This window comes from Boleophthalmus pectinirostris, unplaced genomic scaffold (assembly GCF_026225935.1).
Source record: "Boleophthalmus pectinirostris isolate CB_2022bp ecotype Guang Dong unplaced genomic scaffold, ASM2622593v1 HiC_scaffold_16, whole genome shotgun sequence".
Lineage (NCBI taxonomy): Eukaryota > Metazoa > Chordata > Actinopteri > Gobiiformes > Gobiidae > Boleophthalmus > Boleophthalmus pectinirostris.
In genome coordinates, this window is record NW_026571095.1 from 11,723,126 (window position 1) to 11,742,101 (window position 18,976).

Genomic DNA, 18,976 nt, shown 5'->3' on the forward strand with positions numbered 1-18,976 from the left:
TGAATTTTATCAAGGGAAAAGACATTATTGCCCTTCTTCCTAGGGGATTTGGGAAAAGCTTAATATACCAAAAAAAAAAAAAGTCATAAAATAAAATCAAAACTTCTTTATGGACACGATTGCTGTCAAAATGTCAGACACCACTTGTGATCTTATTGTGCTTTTCAATTTTAATCTGCTAGGGAATATACACGACATTCATTCAGACTGTATCTCCTTAACACAGACACTTGGTGAAGCCACTGTGTTAAAACTTACACTTAGATGCCACCGCACTGATGCTCTGTTGCTAGGCAGTAACTATGCAGCAATCTCCTTGTGCTTTTGCAGTCTGTCCCCCACTTTTTTCCTCCCATCTTTCTATTACCATGATTATATTATTTATTAGCCCATCCCAAATCCAACCATCATTCTTCCTTAGCTCATGCAGTGATGTGTAGCTCGGAGCAGTTTTCATCTTCCATAATGGGAATCGCTGTGGTGCACTCATCATTTCTGGCTGTACAATCATTTGCTGAACTGGCTTGGGTATTTTAACTACTTTGCTCAGTCCATTGAATTGTTTTGTCGGCCTAATAGATTTACATGGGTTTTAAAGGACAACTTGCAATTCATCACCTACAAATTAACGGGACGGGACTGACAGCGGGTAATAAAATAAGTGTAGAGATTGCAGGCAGCGATGATTGGACCTGGATTAATGGCTTTGTGGGGATGTTCTTCTGTAGATCATGTACATTTGTCTTGTACAAGCTCTGTTATGATGCTTTTGTTTGGATTTTCAAACCACAGGTAGACTTTGTACTTGAGAGTTATCATGGTAAACAGTAGGTGTAATAATGCCACTGTAGTTGTTTTATTTATGGTAGCAATAACTGGTAAATCATTTAATTATAGTAATAGAAATGGATGTAATCAGGTATGGCTAAGTGAAATGGCCAAACTTTTTTCATCAAGAGCCACATATCTAAACACAGACGAAGCAGAGGGCCGATCGAGAGCCATAGACTGGTGCTCAGTATGGTGAATAACTGAAATATGTGCATGTTTAACACGTTAGAATGAGCCATCATTCTTTATTCACACTAAATATTAAATACTAGCTTTATCAAGGTAGATTTTCAAAAGACTTGCAGTAAAAAATATTTTTTTTAATTGATGCAAGGTAATATGAGCCAATTCACCTGGAAGCCTGAGGGCCAAGAAAAATTTGTAAACTATACTCCATACCATGAAAATGATGCTTTCTTACTGTGGGTCGTTTTCCTCTTACCTGACCAGCCAGACCCTTCTACATTCGGTTCGAACCTAGAAAGGTCTGGAACCGGACCATAGAACGTGAAAAACCTACATCCAAACATGGGATGGTCTAACCATAGCGACTAATTTGTATAATGTATTTCTCAAATGTAAATGATTTCTCTCTTGAATAATCATGTATAATTCAGAGCAAAATATATAAATTCCTTGAGATATATAACTGTTTGCTTCTATTTTTCTTCTATTTTTTTGGGAGCTCAGTTGATAGAGCATTTGTCCACTGATCCAAAGATTGGAAGTTCGAATCCTGCTCTCGACATAAAAAATATCATTGATTGAGCGGTCAGATCCACTGTTCCATGCCACAAGCTGCCGGTGCGATTCCAGCTCCCACAGATGAATGTTCATTGTTGTGTCCTTGGGCAAGACACTGAACCCACCACACCCCTAGTGTCTGTGTACACTGGTGTATGAATGTGTTCGTGAATGAGTGAGTGGTTCCTTGTTGTAAAGAGCTTTGAGCGCCTTGAAGTTGGAAAAGCTCTGTATAAAAATGTGACCATCTACCACAACCATTTACTCTTAAACCGTCTGAGCAGGAAGAGACAGGAGAACCACTGGTCTTTGTAAAATTTGGTCAGAGCGTGTGGTTCTGGTTGACCAGGTGATGATAGATCTGGCCTGTAACTTGACCACATGCTTGTCTCCAGGGAACTAGATATGTAGATATTGTGGAACATTCTATCTAGGCAAATTCAACTACCCTCCACCAGAAAAAAAAAGTTTTTTTATTAATAACATAATAATTCAAAAATGGACTTTGATCTATTTTTACCTGTGTGTCTTTATTAAGTAAGTACATCAGCTTTGAACCTAAAAGTTACGTCCATTACACATTTATGCTTGTGCACTGTACTGTACTCAACTAAGACCTTCACTACTAAACTATTCATGACTTGGAAATGATGCCTTCTTGTATTCTGCTGCCTGTCACGACCACGCACTCTCTCCCCTCCACTCGCTGCCCTGTCACCACCTCCGCATCTGTGTATTCTTCCACTTACAGCTACCTTCTTTCACTTTTCTCTGCTCCTCCGCTCCCCTTTGGCCCTGGCTATTGATTGCACAAGAGGAACTAGTTTGCCTGCCTCAGTGTGTCTGAGTGCTGACAGTGATACTGAAAGCGTGAATGAGTGGCATGCCTGGATCATGTGATGGCGCCGTGGCTCTCGGTAATCCCGGAGCGTTCCATTCGGAGCTGGTCACTGTGGCAGAGGTCATGAGAGGTTAAAGCTTCTTAGAAAAAATGCGTCATAAATAAGGATAAACCTGCATAATATACGAGAATAGGGGAAAGTCAAATTTTTAGCTTTTTGATACTGATATTTCTTTTAGGTAAGTAGTTTACAGAAGTTTTGAGTTTATAGGTGTAATTTCCCAAACTGCATGTATTTCATGACATAAATCTATACAATGGTTATAACCAGGTTTAAGATTCTTGGTTCATTCTGTTGACATATTGTACAATAAAAAAAAAATAAAGTGAAGAAATAAAGTAAAAAAAATGAAATTAATGTTTGGGTTTGTTGAATAAGCAGATGGTCGGAAGTTGTTGAGTCTGGCCTTTTCAAGTCAGAGTTCAAATTGCTGAGTTCTAAAAATGGGTCAAGGTCACATCTCCCAGTCCAAGTCTGAGTCATTACAGTAAGGTCAGAGTTTTTTATTGTTATTACTTTACAAGCCAGACTGGAAGGTAGTAGGCCTGTCATGATAACACATTTTAACACTATATAATGCTATACAGAATACAGAAAGAAATCCAATAAATTATCATATTTAGACTACTTTGTACCACTGACGCAATAACCCGAAAGCAGGATAATCCCAGTTAGCTTTTTACAAAGTGAACATTGTAAAAAAAGTAGCCAGCAATACATAAATAGCTCAATTTAACACTATAGAAGTTAGTTCTAATATGTATAATGTGTTGTAGATGTTAATTATTTGACAAACTAATGCCTGCTAATGCAAAGAAAAGGGACACATGATATCTTTTGATCTTGAAAAGGTGTTGTTCTTTCTATCAGAGCTTGTATGATAAGTCGATTTAGTACGGGTATTTATTTTGACAGGTTTATTAGGTAGTATAATAATTTGAGCACTGTAACTATTAAAGGGACAGTTTGGAATTTTGGACATAAGGCCTCATTTCCTAGTTAGCCAGAGTGTTGGAGACGTGTGGAGACACTTTTAAAAAATATTCCATCCAGTGCTTGTATTTGCAGAGGTCGCTGGTGCTAGGCTAGTGCATGTCAATGGCCATAGTTAGCCTGCCACTACCCTTACCCACTCCACAAAGCACTAGAGATGCGCGAATTGCGGTTACAACCGCGGTATCCGCGGTTAATCCGCGGGTCGGGCGAATGACGTGACGAAAATTTATATTTTAAATTCAGGCGAGTGGCGGTTTAACTACTTAATAAATAAAAAAAAAATAAAAAAAGTTATTGTTAGTATTGTTACCTACATCTGAAAAGACGAGTCTCATTGTCTATGCTTGTAGTATGAAGTGTACGTCATGTCCTTAATTAGCCTATTTGACCTCGTTTTTATGTTCTGAAGGTTAAGGTTGTGTCGGGTTGTTGATGCCTAAGGTTTACGAGGCACATATTATATACAGTTTATTTTATTATTTCTAATTTATTTCAGCTGTTTGCCAACACGTAAGTGGCTATAGGGCCATATTTATTTAGTTATGCTTTTTTTTTGTTTTTTGTTTCGATATCAGATATATTTTAAAACACGCAGACATTATAGCGTACACTGCCACTCGGGGTATTTAAAACTTAAAGAAAGACCGATGGAGTGAGGCTATGACTTTGAAATAACATCGGGCAATGACAGAATGTACAGAATGTAACAACATCCAACACGAAGGCAAGAAGGTTCAAAAATAGCCTAGTCGGAAAACGTCAATTAATTAGCTGCGCAAGAAAACCAGGTAAGTTTGGGGTTGTTATGGACAATTAAGAATGTGAACATACACGCTGAGCGAATTTTGGAATAATGAGCTAAAGAGTTTGCATTTTTATCGAGGCTCCTTAGTTTGTTTGCTGTATGATTGTTCTAAAATCTAAAATCAATCGGCGGATGGCGGGCGGGTGCGGTTTTGAAAACCTTCGGTGCAAAATGGACAGCGGGCGGATGATGAGTTTTGTGTTGCGGTTGCGGATGAAAAAATAGCCCATCCGCGCATCTCTACAAAACACCCAAAGCAAAACTATTATTACGCTAGACCAGAGGTCGGCAACCCGCGGCTCCGGAGCCGCATGCGGCTCTTTAGCACTCCCCTAGTGGCTCCTTGGAGCTTTTTCAAAAATGAGTGAAAATGGAAAAGGAATGATTTTTTTGTTGTTGTTGTTTTAATCTGGTTTCTTTAGGGGTAAAACCCTCGTTCATCTCTGCTCATGGATCTGATCCATCAGCTGTGTGTGCAAATGCAAAGACATTAAAAGTGTTTCAGCAGAACAAACTGAAGCGGGGGTGGTGTCCGGTGCCTCCACCTGAGAAGCGCTTTCCTCAAAAAAAAAAAAAAAAAAAAAAAAACAAAAAAAACACGTGCGCAGACGGACCGCTCAAAACACCATACAACAAACCAAACGGGATTCACGCTTCTGTCCGGATGCTGCACCACCTCGGAACCAGCCGCGGTCGAGCGCGGAGGACCGGAGCAGCCCGGACCTGTGGTCCACAGCGCATTCTGGCTTTTCCCGCACAGAACCAGCGCACAGAGGACGACACGGAACCGCTCGAACCCAGTTCTTTGCACGCTGGTCTTGCTCGAAGCCTCCAGACAATCTGACCAACACTGGACCCCCAGCCCCGTCTTGAGGAGCTGCGCGCTGACTGCTCCCGTGTGTTTTGCGCTGCTGCCCGAGCTCAGAGCTTCTGCTCCAGGCTGATGTTGCGTACAAAGTTCTACATGCTGCTGGTTTATGAGTGCTCCTGTGCACGATCAGAAAAAATACGACTGCTGCTCTGAATATTTCCATCATCGTCGTCAAAGCAACAGGTAAACGTCGGTCGCACTTTCAGCGCGTCAGCTCCTAAAACTCCGTTTATCTCAGTTTACACGCAAACGTGAAACCGGAGTTTTTTTAGAAAGATTCGTTTTTCAGAGGCGAATTCACCGTTTGCGTGTAAACGATGTGAACAAATGAAGGAAAATGTCTCTGTTTTTAAAAATACCGTATACGTGTAAACGGGGCCTAAATGACAAAGGAATAAACACTAACCACTTGATTTCAGTGGCTACAGACGGCGCACCGAGTATGAGAGGGTCGCAAAAGGGGTTTGTGTAATCATGATGCTCATTTTGTATTTGTAGCCTACTTAGTCATTTTAATAGTCGGCTTATATAGCTAATATACTGACAGCTTATGTTGCCTTCATATTAGGCTTATATAAGGCTTTTAATTTTTTGCGGCTCCAGGCAGGTTTGGTTTTTGTTTTTTTGGGCCAATATGGCTCTTTGAACATTATGGGTTGCCGACCCCTGCGCTAGACTGTCGATGTGAATGTCTGTGTTGATAGAATAATATTTGAAATAAAACTAACCTTGCATCGCATGAATCGTCGCATGTTGAGGAACTATTTTCTCACATATCAGTCTGCCGCTGCCAAGCTTTCTATCAGGAAGTATAACTCACTGTTGCTGCTCAGACATAAATCCTTCAATTGCAAGTTTGGTTTTACTTCTAAAATTATTCTATCAACACAGACATTCACATCGACAGTTTGGTGTTATAATAGATGTGCTTTGGGTGTTTTGTGGAGTGAGTAAGACTGTTTTTAGTGGCAGGACTAACTATGGCCATTGACATGCGCTAGCCTAGCACCAGCGACCTCTGCAAATACAAGGATTGGATGGAATATTTAAAAAAGTGCCTCTACACGTTTCCAACACTCTGGCTAACTAAGAAATGAGGTCCTATGTTCAAAATTCCAGACTGTCCCTTTAACTTGTCAAGTCCGATTGAAAGTCCAAGTCCATGGTCCATTAGTTCGTGCCATCTGATAGGACTGTAACTAATGATCCTTTTAGTAGTCAGCTATAGTCAGCAAAGTGTATTAATGCTGAAAATTTGAAACAGTGTATTATTTTTTTATATTTGATTTTGTAATGCAACTGTCTTTTCAAATTGTCCAAATAGCTACTAAGATTATCGAAATGCTAGATTATTATTATAATGATTCTATTTTTAGTCAGTTAATTGTTATGGCCCTACACGTTCAAAAACAGCTGTCATGTCAAAATCAAACTCTTATAAACTCCAGAACATAAACTCCAGAACGCACTTGCTTACTGACTAATACTCAGTCATTTGTGAGTGAGTGCCTCATTTTGAGCTGGGATTTTTCCACTGTGTCACTTCTGTTGATGTGACCAAATTAAAATCCATTTCCCTCTGTACCTGTTATTGCTTTACACCTGCATGCTGAAGATAAGCTGTGAACTTCTCTAATCAAACCAAACTATGTCCAGATGTTTACCCTGCCTCATTACCATCCTCCTGCAGAGAATGTGTGTAATTGTAACTGTAAATAACATTTAGCAAGTTAACAGTGCAAGTAATTATGGTTCACTCTGCCTGGATAACATAAGCATGGGGATATTGTATTGCTTGTATTGAAAGGTCAAAAATCATTAAAACGCATATCATATTTCACCTTTTGTACCTGATTGTTAGCATCTTAAAATGTGGAAAATCAGCACTATTTAATTTTAAATTATTTGCAGTCATTCTAAATTTATCCTCATTTACTTCATTCATTCCGACCATCCTAATGATTCACCGGGATGAGTTTATAAGCACTTTTCACAACTTTCATAGGAGAGTTTAACCATCAGGCTAATGCTAACAACAACCAGCATGCTAATGGCTCACACCCTGAGTCTTTGATTGACTTTATAATCAGATGCAGACAGGACACTGTGGACTTATTTTGACCTCAAGAGCTGATAATGGGGCAAGCAAATTTTTTTCTCAAATACATGAAATATGCAAAACTGAAACAGAAATTTTACAGTTTGTTTGTTTGTTCTTCTCCACAGTGGAGTCTGGTGTGCGACTCTGCCTGGAAAGTCCACATCGCAAAGTTCTCTCTTCTGGTGGGGTCCATCTTCGGATACCTGGTGTTTGGGATCCTAGCTGACTGGTAAGATTTTTGTTCAGGTTCAAAGTAATATATTTATTTTTATGTGTTTAATTTGGGCAACTTGGTCAGAAAAAATTATAATTAATAAAAAATCATATAATCAAGATATCGTAAATGAGTAGGCAGAAGATAAAACCTCTCTTACATAACTGACAAAAAATGATAGCTGTTTACATTTTTGTAACCATATATTATTATTATCTTCAAATTGTGTTTAGAGGAGAACTCTCTTCTGAAATGGTAAACATTAACTGTATACGGTCCTATTATTATGAAAAAGGAGGTTATGCGACTATCTAGTTATGTCAGAGCAGCCTCACTTTGAGTGTAGCTAAGACAGTAATAATGTAATATAAATGCATACAAATCTAAGCCAAGACAAACTGCTCACAAGATCACTTATGTGACCAGAATAGTAAAGCTGTGATCAATTGTATATGTGTGAATACAAAATATGTACCGTATTTTGTTTCACTATCCTATATATACATTTTGTATAATGCACATTTAGAAGTCAAGGTTACAGCTAAACAATGTAGATGATAAAAGCCCAATCCCAGTTCTCATTTATACCCCTGCCTCTTCTAACTGGGGCTGAGGGATGAGGGCTGAAAATACAGCACTTGGAATGGGACTGCCATAATGTTGCTCTCAGGTTTTTATTTATTTATTTTTTTTGTTTCTTTGTTTTTTTTGTTTTGTTTTGTTTTCATTTACCAGAACTCAAGAAGAGAAACAGGATACAGTTCCAGGCCCACTCGTCTTTGTAAAGTTTTGTCAAAGCTTGTTGTTTTGGCTGGTTTGGTAATAAGGTGTGGGCTGTTATTTTTGAATATATAACTGAGTCTAATTATGTATCTTTTATGATCATAATATAATATAAGCCTAATGTTGTACTTAGGTTAATTAATTTATTAATATTTATTTATCTCATGAGAAAGGCCTGTTGTAATCCAGCAATATGACATTTTGCAAGCTCAATGACACCATGCACTCTGATGATTACTGTACTGATTAGAGTGTCTGCCGGTCCAGTGTTTTTCAACCTTTATTGAGTCAAGGCACACGTTTTTTATTTACAAGTTTGGGATGCCATGTAACTCATCAGCTGATTGGACGATGAGAGCTCAGCAGTCCCACCCACTTTAAGTCTGCTCTGGTTTCGGAATTAAAATGTCCAATCATTTTTATAGACTTTTCGAAAAATTCATTCATATATCAAGAATTCAAAGATATCATGGAGGCTAAGAAGCTTCATGGTAACTATTATCCATAATGCAGTTGTTTTAAAGGTGCATTGTGTAACTTTTCTTCTTGTTTCTGGAGCGAGATTGCCTCTCCACAGATCTGACCTGTAACTTTAGTCTGGTTTGGTCTCCATGAAGATAGAAAGGGTTAATACTACACTGCGAAACACTCGAGACAAAGCAATAACGTCTGCACAGAGAAAAGCATTTGACGGACCCTCCAGCAGAAAAATTACATAATGCACTTTTCAGTCCAAAAAGCACATGTAAAAAAAACCCCACAAGATTCTGCGAAATTTTTTAATAACTTGGTGGTTTATAAAGTTTCAGAAACAGATTTAATCACCACATAGCTGATTATGCTTGAGCAAGCTTTCAAACATTTAATATTATTTTTGTTTCGGCATGTCTAATGAATGAGAAATTTACTTCTGGAACCAGGGGGTGGGCGGTCACTGTTGAGCACCATGTCCTGAAACAAGGAAAGCCAAATCACAGTTAAAGTATTAAATATCCTTTCTCTTTGTGTGTTTGTGTTTGTGTGTGTACAGGTTCGGTAGACACCCAGTCCTCATCATCTCTGTGCTCTTCATGCTGGTGTTTGGACTCACTGTGGCCTTCTCCGTCAATGTGCCCATGTTCGCCACACTGAGGTTCTTTGAGGGCTTCTGTCTGGCCGGGATCAGCCTGTCTCTCTACGTGCTCAGTAAGTCCTGCACACTTCACGCACTCACTCAGGATACAGAGCAGAATACACAAATAGGCGGTCAAAATTCCAACTTAATGTGTTGAAGTGTGAAGAACCTTCAGTTTGGTCCTACATGTCTTCATTAGTGGACTTCAAAGATGAGTTTTGACATTAATGTGTTGCTTTAGGTGTTTGGTATAAAACTGTTACTATTACCATAAAAACTTGACATGAAAATGTCAAGTAAAAGTTAGTTTACTTAAAGGTTTTTGCCTTGTGGAGGTGGCACATCACCTGCATAATTCCATGGAAATAGAAAGTAAAAAAATCTGTGATACATTTTAAGCCATAGAGTGGAATATTACAGTAGAGGAACAACATTGCCATGGAAACAAACAGGAGGAAGCTCTTCTCATGGCCAAATAAGAGGCATATTTGTGGAGATGCAAGTCCATCACAGTAATGATATTTTTGCCACAATTTTCAGTGCAATGACATAACCAAAATAAAGAAAAACATCCTTTTATTTCAGTTTATTTTTGGGCCAAAAAGCTACATACTGTTACTTTAAGCAAAGACTGATTCTTTTCATGTGTTGTCACTCACTTCATCTTTTCATTTTGTCGGAACTAAAATTGTCTTAGTATTATGTTTTTGGTGCTATTCCTAATGTAACAAATAGAGTCTGTTGTGAAAGTTGTATTCTCTTTGCCTGGAAGCATAATCTCATTTTTTTCCTCTCTGGAGAACTATACTTAAGAGATGATGTTCATTTGTGCAGAGTATATGGAATAACCCCATTCGTCATGTGAAAACACACTGCTTTGTCTTTGTATGTATTTGCTTCAGTGTTGCATCTAATTCACCCATAAGCCACACTGCAGTAAATCAGCCTCATCAATATGTACCGCAATAACATTTCCCACTATCAGCATTCACATCCTCCTCTCTCCAATCAAAAAGCTCTTTGGTTTTTAATTGGCATTTCTAGCTGTGGGTTTAGCGCTTGGCCAGAAGAAAGATGTGTGATTGTGCAGCAATGACCTCGTAACATTTATTAAGCCGGGCATTGTAGCGTGGATACATTTTAATTATAGAGCCACTTCTAGCATATTTTTTATCCAGTGGACTGGTTGATTTGGTATTTAGATGTAATTGCTTAATGGATAATCACAATAATTACTCTACTTTAACCAAAAAGTAAAACTGTCTTTTTGCTTTCAGTGTCCTGTTTATTTGTGACATTTTCACAGTTTTAAAGATATAATATAATATTTAGTTTTGAATTGCTTATTGCTATGGCAGAAGTGTGTGTGATCCATGGTTTTAATTCTACACATAATACTTGATATAGTAGGGATTTTGATACTAAGGAATAGACTCAATACTAGGGTGGAGCATTTGCCCAACTTTTTGAAAAAATTTTGAAAATCAATCTGTACCTAGTTTTTTACTCTTGCCAAAGTAAACTTCTGTGAAAAATTTCATGAAATTCTGTTGATGTCTACTGGGTCCACCAAGCCTCTGAAGTTTAGTGCCTGCAGAAACCTTAAATCTGAGCTGAAAAATCTGTTTTTCTTTTAATAACATCCTTATCCTTCCTGTAAACTTGGGTTTACCAAACCCTGAGCCATACCTGTCATTGGGGGACACACACTCGCTTACTCCACTTTTTTTTATACAGTCTATGATCACTACAGAAAGAGTACAAACTTTCTGTCTCTCACACTCACCTTGACAACATTTTCATATCTTAGAAAGTTATGAAGATAGAGAAAATTGGTACCAAATGATGCGCAATAGCAACATTTACATTCAACTTTCAAATGCATTATTTTTAAAGTTATTTGAGAAAAACATATTTTTCTGCAAAAGCCTTATGGACACTGTTAGGGTGGAACTTGAGAGGCTTGGCGGACCCAGTGGATATTACTCAGTTGTGCTAATATTCCACAGATTTTCTATCAATTGGTATTGTTACATTTTAAAATTGGGTACAAGTTGAATTTCTGACACTGGGGCAAAAGGTGCACCCTGCTCAATACTGATTCTGATACTATGATGAAATTACTATTACATTAAATAATAATACTTTCTTTTCTATTACTACGTTGTCCAGGTAGGTTCCATAGTGTTCTAGTCTATGTGCTCTTATAATAGTTCTGATACAGGTTAAGATCATTCTAAAATTTAAGGAAAGGTTATTGATCTTTGAATGTTTCTTTTTTAGTATTGATATTTGCTCAAATGAATATCTAGTTTCAATATTAGTTTTAGTATCGTTAAGCATATGATTTTTTATACTTTTGACAACCCTACTTCTTATAAACGTACATAACTCCTAAAAGCAATTTGGCCCATGTGGACAGAGGTTTAATAGAGGAACAAGGGTACAGTGACAAACGCAGCCCTCCTTCAGTGTCCTTGTCATCTTAATTTAGCCCGGCGTGTATATCCTGAGAGGCCCCATTCAGCTGCTCTTTGGTCAGGAGCACAAAGAGAGACACAAAGTAAATCGGGGACATTTACTCCGCTACTGTTTACTGACGAGAGCTGAATGACCCTGACATCAGCCCACCGAGTTCACAGCCTGTTCCAGCGTTCAATCAGCCATGTTGAGTTTTTCAGTATCTATTGGAGCAGAATGGTTCTTTTATAAAAAATGCAGACATATTGTGCTTGTGTTTGTGATATAGTTAGAATCTCTGGCACCCATGGATCCTTATGTTAATTTAGACATTTGAAATTGTAATATTAATCTAAAACAAGTTAATAAAAGAAACAAGTCCGCTGTCTGCCCAGTGGGATCCGACGTTGCTGTAGACATCATCATAACAAAGAGTCACTCATTAGTTAGCACCGCCTATGGATCGCTGCACATCACATTAGCAAGTGAAGAATGATGATTATTGTTTTTTTTATTTATAATTACTAGCTTGTTTTGTGAAAATAGTAGAACAGTTGAACATTCTGGACTCTTTAAGTTTTCATTTTTTTCCATAGGTGTAGTAAAACTGTAGCCAAGCTGGTGCCACCTAGTCCCCCCACTTAATTTAATTTCTTTCCGGCGACTAGGTCAGGCATTGGAATACACTAGACAGTTTGCAAGAACCCCAGATGTTGTAGGCCACGCATCGGCCAATCAGCAAAGAGCTGTGAAGCCATGACTGGGTCAGTTTTGTGGTACAGCACAACAGTAAACAAAGCAGTCGAGATGGATGTAGATGAAGCCATACATTCTGTGTTGGCAACAATTCCCGAGATTGAGGATTTAAAGCCGGAACAAAGAGAATGTTTGGTGAATTTTGAAGGGGAAAGACGTTGTTGCCCTTCTTCCTACAGGATTTGAGAAAAGCTTAATATACCAGTTAACCCTGTTAGCGGTGCATTACATGCGTCATGACCAAATAGCAGCGATTGGTTAAATAAAAAAAGTACCTGCCTACCTTTGAGCAAACGAATCCTAATGCTGCGAGGTCAGACGGTTTCCACAAAGTGAATCCAGCTAGTAAAACTGTAGCTCTGTAGAAAATCTGTTATAAACTGCCTCAAAACCTTTAGAAATGAGCAAATTGGTTATCATTATTGCATATATCCCTAAAAATTGTGAGCAAAAGTTCGGAGTCACCTTCTCATTCAATGCTTTTTCTACATACAGAAGTAATCGATTATATGAAACAAGATATATGGAATTATGTACTAAAGAAAGATTGTTAAATATTTTTTGACAAAGCAAACAGATGGCTGTTCAGTATTTGGTTACAGTTTATTTAACTGTTACATAATTCCATCCATCTTACTTCATATATTTGATGGATCCTGTATGCATATCAAACATAGAAAGCAGTAAACATATAGAAAAAAACATTGAATGAGGGGGTGATTCCAAACTTTTGACCTATATGATAATACAAATGCAACATATAGTCACTTTTCTCTGATATAGGCTCACTATTTTTAGGTATATATGCAATAACCTGACTTAACTAGTAGTGTAACTAAACAAATAGCTGATCTGATAGTTTTTTTTTTAATGCCAAATCATCGTCTTTTTCAAAACCACTTCTTTTATTTCACATTTCCCCATCTACCAAAATAGTAAAGACATTGGAATGCACAAAGTTAGTACTTCCTCTGACTGCTCAAAACGTACTATCCACATAGAAGAGCTACACCCATTATTGATGTATTTCCTCACAGCCTGTGGCCTTTGTCCCAGTCAGCAGTACAAAGGTTGACTTGACAGATTTTCCATAGGTTTTTGTGTTGCCATGCCCGCTCCTGTCTGATCATGTGTACCAGTTATCACATGATATTTTCCCAGCATGCCTTGTGTATATTGACTAAACGCTACTACAGCCGGGTCCTGAGAAGCACCACTGCTCGATAATACATTACTGCTGCCAATCAGTTGTTTCATTTTCAAGACATTTAGATAAAAGCTCAGAGTTGCCGTTATGTAATAAGGTTATAATTTTTCTTGGCAGAACTGGCTGTGCATAGATGATACACAACGTTAAATATATAACTAAAATAAAAATAAAAAATGAGTTGTCATAATAAGCAGATGACTTGTGTTGTTTGTAAATAACCCATATTACGCTATTTTGTCATCCATCTTATAATGTTGTTTCCTCATCAAAAACATGCGAAGTGTTGTGTTTTGTTTCATTGACATGTTAAACAAATTAATGAATGATACATGGATTATCAAAATAAAACCAAAAATAATAAAATTAAAAAACAACTATTTTCTTCATTATTTGTCTCCAAAACCAAAATGAAAAAAAAAAAAAAAAAAGATAATGATTTTTTTTTTTTTTTGGATTTTGTGTTTAAATGAAAAATGGAAAAAACAGTTAACGCCCATTTCCCATTTTCGTGGCTTAAACTGTGATGCCGTATTGAACTGGGACTGAACTAGGACTAAACCAGGACTAAACCAGGTCTAAACCAGTACTGAGACTGGGACCAGACCAGGACCAGGACCAGGACTGAGACCAGGACTGCGACCGGGCACAGGACCAGGACTGAGACCGGGACTGAGACCAGGACTGAGACGGGAACAGGACCAGGACTGAGACTGGGACCAGACAAGAAGTGAGACCGGGACTGAGACCGGGACTGAGACCGGGACTGAGACCCGGACTGAGACCCGGACTGAGACCGGGACTGAGACCGGACTGAGACCCGGACTGAGACCGGTTTAGTCCTGGTTCAGTTCTGGCTTAGTCCGGCATCTCATTTTAAGTCACGAAAACAGAAAATTACTATTACCTGTTTTTTTCCATTATTCATTTAAATTCATAATCGAAAAACTGAAAAAACAAATCGTTATCTGTTTTTTTGTTTTCTTATTTTTGATTTTATTTTGAAAAATTAATAAATGAATGATACATGGATTCATGTTCAACACACAAATCCTGCATATTTAGGCTGAGTTCTTCTCTCAGACTAAAAACCCTCTGTTCCACCTTGTGATGTCATGTGGTAATACAGCAAGCTCTTCTCCCTGTTTTTTAACTCCATACACCTTCACTAGAATGATTTGGACAATTTCAGCCCTGGTATTTCACATTTCTTCTAAACTAAAGGTAAAGGGGAACTGTTTAGATAAAAACTACCACTTCATGACATCATCAAGGTGGGACAGAGCATTTTGAGCTTTGGAGATGTAGACGGATTCATAATAAAGTCTTACTCAAACATGTGTGAATGAAACAAAACACTGTTTTTGATCAGGTAACAACATTATCACATGGCTTAAAGCTCACAGGAGTAAATTTGGCGTAATATAGGACCTTTAAAGTTAATATGAAAGTTGTAAGTGTTCATAAATTATAATAAATAATATGCAGTCTGGAATTCAAAGCAGTATAATCTTTAGTATCTCATGATTGTCAATTTTGTCAGCTAAGTCCCCTTGGTGACTTGGTGGTCTGTCTTTTATTGACCAATGAGTGTTTGATTTGGTTTCGTAATTTTCTGTTTGTTAAATCAACAATTTTGTGAAGTCTTACAAGGTGACCATGTCAACAGAAACATACACAGTAAATGTCAGGCACCATGCACACGTCCATTAATCTTACAAAAGAAAATATGATCTGTACCAGAATTAGAAAGTACACACACACTCAAAGTACACAATACATTCCAGTACTAGCTTGGCTCCTTATTAAAACTGACATGTTCATAAGAAGTTGTTAATAATGTTCTTCCATTTTGACCTTTTGACTGTTTGCTTAGACTGGCTCTACTTGTTATCTCTTTGTTTGAATGTGTTTCCTATGTCTAAAAGATCCTGTTTCAGCTCTCTGCCGATTTTGTACTAAGGATACGATGTGTTTTCTTTAAGGTGCATCATGTAACTTTTTGGTTTGGGGTCCATCACCTGCTTGTTTCTATGGAAATGTCATTACTTTGCCTGGAATATTTCACACTATGATATTAAACAGCTCTACCTTACATGTTTTAATTTATAGATGGCTTTATAAATCAAAAATACCTAGAAAAACAGGCATTCTGACTGACTCTCCAAAGATCTGACCTGTAACATGGTCTGGTTTGGTCTTCGTGAAAATAGGAAGTTTAATGTCATGCTGTGAAATAAAACAATAACATTTCCATGGAGACAAACATTTGATGGACCCTCCACCAGAAAATTTACACAACGCACCTTTAAGAAATATACAAGAGATAATTTTTGGTCTAGTCACCAAGTTTAATTTCCCCAAACAATGCAAAAAAACTTTATTGCAATTGTGCTGGGATTTGATTTTTTCGATCTGATACATGGTGCAGCTCTAATTTGAAGATACGATGACATACGATTTCTCACAGAATTAAATTACATAGTTCATACCCCGTGTTTAGTTTCAAGTGCACCTCTTGAACTGACATGAGCCTTTTTCTCATCTCAAGTGCTGTCTCCACCACATTACACAATTCAAAGCGGTCGAATGCTTAATGCCTTTATAACATTGATCTACAGAGAGCAGACCTGCAAATATCACAGCGACGCCCATAGCTATAGCCAGTCATCTGATGCACCAGTTATTTTTACTCTATCAATGCACAGTGGCCCTTTTAGCCTTTTCACTATAGATACACTGTAGGACTGTACCACTCGGTTTGTGGGGGTAGAGTGTGGCTTATACATTGTTATAACTGGAATAACACCCTACACAGGAGTTAGCTGAGTCATACTAACTAGCTGGTATAGTATTCGTGTGCTAACCTTTTGGGGCAGGACCATTGACATGTATCTTTACACAAGCTCACGTCAGTCAGCTGCAGAGTCTTTTTGTCTCGGACAGATATGAAAACACTGCCACCAGCCATTCTTCCTTTAAACACACTTTGTATTCTAATTACCGATGAGTTTGTAAAACGATTTTGCACCAGTGTAGGGTGTGTTCTGTGACAAATTATGACTGCTATTCATGGTATCTACAATTAGCATAGCTTAAATTTGAATAATAGCTTTCTTAGACATTGAGAAAGGAGATTTGTTATGTTCACGCTATACCTGAGGGTTCAGTTGCCTGGACAGCCCATACAGAACATTGAAGAAGTTAAATCCAGCAGCAGCGATCATTTTTTACCACATTTATTTTCTTAGTTTTTGTCTTTTGCCAAAATTTTTTATTATTTGTATTTGACATACAAATCTGGCTAATTTAATCAACCAGATTATTATTTTATTTTAACTTTATTTAGTATATTTAGTTGACAAAAATACCTACTTATAGTCATTGAAAATAGTTTAAGTCCTTATGATTACTTTTGACTTTAGTTTTTGTTTATAGTTTTGTTTTAGTCAGCATGACATTGGGTTTACTATAGTAATGATGGTTTCATATGCAACAAAAATGCACTAATAATCAATAAAAAGTCAAAATAAAATAATCAGTCTAATATTATACTTGGTTATATTTTGGTGAATAGATTCGCTTTTCCAACTATAACAGAAACATTTGTTGTCATTCTGAGAAAGCAACAGAAACACACAACAACTGAGCAGTTAATCACTTTCTTTTAAACTATTATCTATTGTATTCCACATTCCTTGATCAACCCGCACAACACCGTTCAGCTCTTTCTGTTTTCGGCTGAGCACTTTCTAGGTTTTTCTTTGGCGTTGGCAGGTCTGTACTCGTCCTGGGTGTGTGTCAGTCACTTGTCTCCTCCGCACTGAGACATACTGTTCCATATGCAGACAGTACCACCATCACGTCACAGCCACGTGCCTCGCATCTTAAACACCACTGAGCACTATAGCCTACATTACTCTGTCTGCTTTGCTCACTGACCTAATCAAGCCTCTGCACTAGTTTTGCCATTGCCTCAGGGACATAGCTGGATCACCTGGTCATCTTTCAGGGGATGTGCTAAAATAACAAATGCTTGAGTTGCTATGTTACGTTCTGATTTGTCTAGGTTAAAGGGCCCATATAATGCTACTTTCTGATCGATGTTTTAATGTTGTTACCTCATCAGAAACGTTCACAGTTTCACACTTTTATCACACAAACCCTGCATGTTTAGGCTGAGGTCTAATAATAAGGGTTTGTTTGATTTGATCAGTGAAAGTGCCTTGGGTTGTGTATGATTTTTTTTCTGGGGCACTAACTGAAATAAAGGTATATTTATTGACCTTTATCTAAATAGCACTGTGTATCTTTTCTGGTGTAGGGTCTACCATCTGCTTTTCTCTGTGTAGATGCTATTTCTTTTCCTGAAATGATTCACAGGATGGCATTAAACTTTTCCATCATCATGAAGACCAAACCAGGCTATGTTAATGATCAGATCTGTGGAGAGGCACCTATGAGCACATTCAGAATGCCTGCTTTTTTGTCTGTTTTTTTTTTTTTTTCCCCCATGTTAATAAAATAAATCACTAGCAATAGAACACTAGCATGATCAATCTTGTATTAGTGACACTGTATTTTTAAACAATAAAACCATCTGTAATCAAATACATGTAAGGTAGATCTGTTTAATGTCATATTGTGGAACATTTGAAGCAGAGCAATAACATATCCATAGAAACAAAAAGGTGATGGACCCCTAACCGAAAAGTGACATGTTGCACCTTTATCCAGAAAAAAATATTTAGAATTTTCAGGTCGTGTTAAGATAAAAGCACAAAGCTGTTCTGTTATTAAATTGTCCATCCATGCAAATTGTCAATAAAATAAAGAGTAGCAATAGAAAACTGGCATAATATATCTCGTATTTCTTGAACTTAAACTTAAACTGAACAATATTTTCTCACAAAGCAGTTCTGCCCATATGATGTTACTCATAAAATAAAGCGTAGCAATAGAAAACTAGAACAACAGATCTTGTATCTATATTTTTTCTAGGTAATAAGTGAGCTTTTTTCTTTTTCTGACAACTCAATTCTGTTTTTATTTCATGTTAATAAAATAAATCACTAGCAATAGAACACTAGCATGATCAATCTTGTATTAGTGACACTGTATTTTTAAACAATAAAACCATCTGTAATCAAATACATGTAAGGTAGATCTGTTTAATGTCATATTGTGGAACA

The 18,976-nt window shown here is 37.5% G+C and overlaps 1 protein-coding gene across 2 annotated transcripts in view; it reads left to right on the plus strand.

Annotated features, from left to right (window-relative positions):
• LOC110158117 (solute carrier family 22 member 23-like) overlaps positions 1-18,976 on the plus strand; it is a 72,735-nt gene that overhangs the window by 11,625 nt on the left and 42,134 nt on the right. For both annotated transcript variants that reach the window (XM_055152117.1, XM_020922550.2), the window contains exons 2-3: positions 7,376-7,479; positions 9,278-9,432. In XM_055152117.1, the coding sequence (XP_055008092.1) occupies positions 9,318-9,432 (115 nt within the window). In that variant the 5' untranslated portion in view covers positions 7,376-7,479; positions 9,278-9,317. The remainder of the gene's footprint in view (positions 1-7,375; positions 7,480-9,277; positions 9,433-18,976) is intronic.